Here is a 6663-nt window from a genome sequence, read left to right on the forward strand (position 1 = left end):
CTGTACTGCATCAGACAACTCAGGTCTCTGGAGGCCTTTTCTAGTTTCAAGGATTCTGTTGATCAAGTCCAAATCTGCCTCATGTTTAGCAATATCCTGGGGATTATTGGATTTTCCTACGTTTGGAAGTAATGGTTTTTGCTTCTTCTTTTCTGAAAATATATGCCATGTAAAATAAGTTGCACAGTAACAAAACTGGAATAAGCTTGAAAAGTACCACTAATTAGTAGTTCAGCTCTAATTTCAAGATGTTAAGCTGAATAACTGTCAACATAGCAATTGATATTCAAACATGCTATGCAATCAATCTGCTTAAGCTACTTTTATTCTAATAAAATTTAAGATACACAAGAAATATTTAATAAGAAAAGACTTACTATTTTCCATGAAATCATCATTTAGAAATTGGTCAAGATCATCATCAAATGCCCTGTCTGCAGGTCTTTTTCTGTTCATAAGGCCATCATTCTGAATTTCATGTAATTGGGTCATTTCTGCAATACCTAAGAAATCAAGTTAATTCACCTCTACAATGTAATTAAGTTTATCATACAAAATAATATGTGCAGTAGTATATACAAGCATGAACAGTACAACAGTGATTACAAAAGAAAATAATATAAAAAAGATAAGACCATAGATCCGAAGGCATCAATTTTGGCTGCTCCATGTGTGTGTGCTACACATGTTCATTTGCTTGACAAATAAGGTACAGCCTTCAAATGAAAAGTGTAAGTGTAAGAAACATACCTTCATCTACAGTTGTATTTTTTACGGCCACTGATGGTGGACTTGCAAAATTAAGACTTCTTTTGATGGAGGGAGGAATAGTTGCTGCCTCTGCAGCTGCAGCATCTTCATCAAAATCTGAAATAATTTGTAACAATAATTATATTTTGTCTATAGGGGACCCTCTAATTTCAAAATGGCACTAAATGCAAAATTTGGTAATATTAACTCTTTGGCCACTGGATTCCACAGCCTATTCAAGTCTTAACCCTTTATAGAGAAGCATGACAAATTCATCATGCAAGTTTTGCCTGGCTTTGAATGAAATAGAAAAGGGTAATACCCTCTGTGTTTGGTATGACAAATTTGTCATGTCTCCCTCTCTCAGAATGGGAGCAAGTTGCAGATGATTGGTCAATTGTTTTTGTACAAAAAACTCAGTCTACGAATAATAAAAGAAGTGAAACTTATGAATCATGAATGCTTCTAAAACCACAGGAAAGATTAAAATTTCATTGTTTCCCCTCTCCCCTCTCCTCTCCCCTCCCCCTCCCCCCTCAGATGGGGGTGTGGGGGTAATGCCCCCAGGTCAGGAAGGTGTTCCTTTTCATATGGCAAAGTTTGTGGATTTCCTAGAAGTTGCTCTAGCAATAAGGACTTACTCTTGTTTTAAATTACCAATTGCTTTCATTACTATAATGGTTAATCAATATGCTAGGCAACATTGTAGATGATATTCTTGTAGAGGACAAAAACTTTTAGTTGTCAGTACAAGAAATAATCTGCAGACGTGGATGGTAACACACAAACAACAGAAAAAGACTGTGGAAAGCACCGCTCAGAGCTAAAGTCCATTCAGTGCACGTGAGTTTCAGCTCTCTCATGCAGTACATACCAAGGTGAAAGTGCTAGGGGGCAGAGACCCCCTTCAACCCTCCCAATTTCAAGTGGTGAATAAAGTTGGGGACCTGTTCTCTAGCACCAGTGCTTCTGTATTATCTTCTACGATGGAAAATAACAAGAGTTTCCCACATATTACAATGTGAATAATTGAAACAAGGAATAATAAGCAATTGTTTAAAATAGCTTCATATGACCAACCACTACAATAATGGCATGAATGGATTCTTCTCACCCTCTACTACCCATTTAGGAAATTTGCCGCTGAACCCCCCAAACCCCCACAATCTTGGTCCTGATAGCAATGGAAGGCATGATTGGGGGAAAAAAATTGCATGGTAAAATATGAATAATACATAGAGAATTGTTCAATATGTAGCCAAATGCAGGGCAACATACCCCTTGCAATCCCCAGACAGGGCTGCAGCCCCCAATGCCTGCATGTAAGACAAAGAATCTAACAAGTATTCATAGTAAGACAGAGAGTGCAACCAACATGCAGGAGCACCCGATGCCGAGTCTGTCCCATGCTCTATCCTGCCATACATACATGGTTGATACTTCTTGAGACTATATACATATTGCCCCAATTCTCTGTATATTATTCATATTTTACCCTGCAATGTCCCTGCCACCATTCATGCCCTTCTCTACTCTTGGCTCCAAAATTGTGGATATTGGAGGGGTAGCAATGGCATTCCTATATATTTGGCAATAAAGAGTGAGAACAATCCAATGGTAATATTTTTCTTCTCACAGCCAACCAATCTTGCAATTACTATTCTCCTTCTTTAAATTATCAATAACAATAATGTGTGAATAAGTGTGAATCTCTTGGACATTTTCCATCACAAATGATATAAATGAAAATATTGGTAATGATTACAAACTGACTTCAACCCTCTGAGATCAAGTCCCTATTACTCCAGCCATTCCTGGGGAATCCACCAACATCACCATGTGAAGCTAAATCTTCCTAATCCAAGGGCTTCAACCCTAAACCCCATCTGATCCTCCTATTTACCAATAGGGGGCTCTGACCCTGTACCCCCACCTGGTCGCCATGGACTCTTTGAACACCATTTGTCGCAACCTATCTTTAAAATTTTTAACATTATTTTTTGCCTATGCAGTTTATCATGTGGACTAATGTTACTGAGACACCCACAGAGATTGAGGGAAATGGACACTGGCAGGTACAGCTGCTCTGGCCTCACATTTTCTGCAAAATGACAAAAATATCTTCTGCATGTCACTGCTCAGAGTCCACAACACCCTCACACAACCAGAGTTCTTAATGTCGCGTTTTCTGTAAGTTGGCACGAAGTACTAATAGGGGGAGGGTACGGGGGATTTGTCACTACCTGTTTTGGGAAAAAATAGAAGGTAGGAAATGTTAGGTTTGGAGTTGGGGTTCGCATGATAGCCTGGTATTGAGACTCTTGGCAACAAATACCGAAACTGAAACTATGCCACAAATGCACACAACGAGATATGCATTCAGCAATCTGAGCCAACTAGAAATGCACAAAATTTACAGCTATGGCAGTTAAAAGAAACTTACTATCAAATTCTCGCATCATCTCAAACTCATCTGCATGGAGCATTTCATATTCATCCTCTGCATTCGGAAACTCGTCCATTCTGAAGGTTCAAACGTTGGGAAAAGTGCAATAGATGTTTCGGCCGCGGAGGTAAACAACAGCTGACTCTCCCGCCAAGCAACGGCAGGATGCGTTCGAAGCTGGAATTATGGCTTTCCTTATAACAAATTATCGAAATATTTCTTCTTTTTTACAATTGAATTATTAAAAAATTACAATGTTTGCTTTATATTTGATTTACATGCTTGAACCCATGTACTTATTTTGAATTATCATTTTATCTATATTTTAGAGCAGAGGTTCTCGACCTGTGGGCCTTGGCAGTTCTCGAGGGCCCATTGTAAAGGTCGAAAATACGAACAAGTGAAAACCAGAAACTAGACTAAAATCTTTCTCTTTTTTTCTCTCTCTTTCTCTCTCTCTCTCTCTCTCTCTCTCTCTCTCTCTCTCTCTCTCTCTCTCTCTCTCTCTCTCTTTCTCTCTCTCTCTCTCTCTCTCTCTCTCTCTCTCTCTCTCTCTCTCTCTCTCTCTCTCTCTCTCTCTCTCTCTCTCTCTCTCTCTCTCTCTCTCTCTCTCTCTCTCTCTCTCTCTCTCTATCTCTCTCTCTCTTTCTTTCTTTCTTTCTTACTTTCTAACAAGTATTCATATTCTTTCTTGTCTGGAGTGTGTATGCTTTGTTGTGATATATATATGTGTGTGTGTGTGTGTGTGTGTGTGTGTATGTGTGTGTGTGTGTGTGTGCGCACACACACACACACACACACACACACACACACACACACACACACACACACACACACACACACACACACACACACACATATATCACAACAAAGCATACACACTCCAGACACACCATCCTACGTCTGTTGCTCCTTTGTGGTGATACCGACTCTAATGTTAACCTTGGCCCTTGCCGCCCCACGTCTCCATGTTTCATTGGTACTAGGGCTGTCAAATAGGGCCAGAGGGCCATATAGCGAGATAACTGTTCTATCAGATCGGAGCATACCGGTTGGCACTATATTAGCAGCAGTCTTTCACCTGGGCTAGTCAACGATAACGCATGGCATAGGCAGCCTTCCTGTAAAACATGTTCTTCCCTCAAACCCCGCCCACACGAACAAAAAAAAAAAACGCTTAACTCCATATCCCACTGCTCCAAGCATTCCCTTGACTCTTGGTCCTACCTCTCATTTCGCGCGCCTTAGCTTCCTGCTCCAATTTCTGCCTTACCCTACTCTTCTCCTCCCCTCTCTTTCCCTTTGTATTACAGTGGTGGGCCAAAGAGTGCCTATCAAATATCAATCGTACATACTTATCCAAAAACTTCACCTTCAACTACAAGTGTAATTTCATGTATTTATTTAATCTATGACATAATGATGACGTCTCGATGACGTCATAATGGACAAAGCATCAAAATACTTTTATTTAAATTCCAGTTCGAGTAGCCAAAATCAACAAAAGTTTCCACGTGGTGTATTGTATATAAAACTTCCATCTTACAATATTATCACCCAACAAATTTTGATGACGTCAGCAATAATTTTCGGTGTAGAAAAAAAAACTTTATTACTGATACGGGCGGATAATGTGGATAGGATGGATAAATATACTGTTACTTTTCTAAACTTTAATAAGAAGAACCTCTGTAAAATACATACTGTCACTTTCATTTCAGGTCCAAAAACATAAAATACACAAATATAACCGAACTATTATAGTTGTTTCCTCTTCATAATAAGGTACACATCACTATATGAATTCGTGGGCACCATTACTGTCTCGCACTGGTCACTAGCACTTTATCTTTCCGTAGGCCTTAATGTAGCCACACGATTACCCTTGCGTCACCACAAACTCTGTTTCGCGTCCCTGACACAACGCTAACGCTAAGTTTTCTGTCTGCTCCGGTTCTCTTGGTCTGCCTACACTCGTCCCAGTAGTCTGCAGGATCCTCTGCTCTGCGTTTACCAAGTCTCTGCTGTGGCGGGAGCAGGCACATCAGCAGGGACTTTCCTTGGTGACCACGTTATCCCCTTCTTTTCTTTCCTCTATCAATCTTCCTCTTTCTCCAACTCTAGAGTACACCAATTCTTCTTTCAGCTCTGCTTGGTCACCCCACCAAGCCCTTTCGCTTGCATTCCACCTAAATGCGCCAAAATACGAGCTCAAAAGCTCAGGCCTAAGCTGCCATATGTTCAGCCCCTCATCTCCCCTCGCTCCTCCACTCGTTTTCTCTTTGTCCTCCCATAGCGTTCTTGTCAAATTCAGATTACGCTATGTAAACGGTTCGTGCGTGTAGCACTGCCTCCTCCTTAGATGGAATGGTCTCCGTTCCTTCCACTGGAGCCATCAAAATCTCATGAGGGTTAGATTCCTCCACCATCGCAAATACTTCCTTTCACCATGTAACACACCGCTTAATCGTAGTTGACTAGTCAGGACCTTGTACTTTCCCCTGTTCTTGATCAGCCACTTTTGTCGCTCCTTCCACCAGCCCAACAAAGCCATCCACATCCTCTCAATCCTGATTTCCTCCCATAGCCACTTTTCTCGTACTAAAGTGTTTCTCGCCTTGTCTCTGCCAGCCACGACCAATTTTGCAAAGCATACTTCTCTATCTCTTAGCATGCGTGCATCCTCAAATAAGACTTGTGTCTCCTCTACAAACACCTCTCAGTCCTCAACCAAACATACCTCTACTTGGCCCCACTATCTGCGACAATGACCACGTTATCTAATGAGTACTTATATAACATGGCTATGCCCTATGTACCTCCTATAGGTCTTTCTCTAACACATAATCCTTGAACCTTGTGAGGGGTTTGCGGGCTCAAGGTTGTCTGAGTGACTCTGTGGTAGTGGGCACTTCTCGTTTGGGTCCTCTCTTCCTTAATGCAGGGGCTTTATGGGGAGTTGCAGAGTAGGGTAAGTCTGGTTCGATACTGATGTTTGGTAATACCTCTTCCTCTCCAATTGCTACATCACTTTCACCCGCACTCTTTCTTTCATTATTTAGTGTAACTGGTTCTTCCATCATCCAGTCTGTTGGCCCATATGCTTCCTCCTCTTCCTCCTGTGATGTTACCTTCTCCATGAGGCTCTCTCTTCTGCCATGCCCCCATGTGTACTCTCCAGTCAGAAAGAGTAAACATACTTATTTTTAGTGAATGTATGCCGATGATTGTGCATTTTGGCATTCCAGCAGCATTCCATAGGTTTTAAGTTTTCCACAAGAAAGAGTATTGGGGTATTTTTTCACAAAGGAGGAAGCTGAACATCAGGTTAACTCTAGACAATAACCCAATACCTATTCAAAATTCTGCTAGACTTCCAGGTCTACTCTTTGATTGTATACTCATTGGAAAGACCGCATTGGTTAATCAAAGAATAAATGTCAAACAACACTAAATTTATTAAACTG

At 40.9% G+C, this 6663-nt stretch overlaps 1 protein-coding gene across 5 annotated transcripts in view; it reads right to left on the reverse strand.

The window, feature by feature from the left end:
- The window catches only part of LOC125037149 (chromosome transmission fidelity protein 18 homolog), a 52339-nt gene extending 48993 nt beyond the window's left edge, over positions 1-3346 (reverse strand). For 2 of the 5 annotated variants that reach the window (XM_047630183.1, XM_047630182.1), the window contains exons 1-4: positions 3194-3346; positions 751-867; positions 378-503; positions 1-152 (exon numbers count right to left, since the gene is read on the reverse strand). The exon at positions 1-152 is cut by the window's left edge and continues 20 nt beyond it. In XM_047630183.1, the coding sequence (XP_047486139.1) occupies positions 1-152; positions 378-503; positions 751-867; positions 3194-3272 (474 nt within the window). In that variant the 5' untranslated portion in view covers positions 3273-3346. Of the gene's footprint in view, positions 153-377; positions 504-750; positions 868-1624; positions 1717-2797; positions 2934-2993; positions 3013-3193 lie in introns of those variants that run through there. The other 3 variants (XM_047630186.1, XM_047630184.1, XM_047630185.1) reach the window with 3 other exon arrangements.
- Between the last annotated feature and the right edge of the window lie 3317 nt (positions 3347-6663).

This window comes from Penaeus chinensis, chromosome 22 (genome assembly GCF_019202785.1).
Source record: "Penaeus chinensis breed Huanghai No. 1 chromosome 22, ASM1920278v2, whole genome shotgun sequence".
NCBI lineage: Eukaryota > Metazoa > Arthropoda > Malacostraca > Decapoda > Penaeidae > Penaeus > Penaeus chinensis.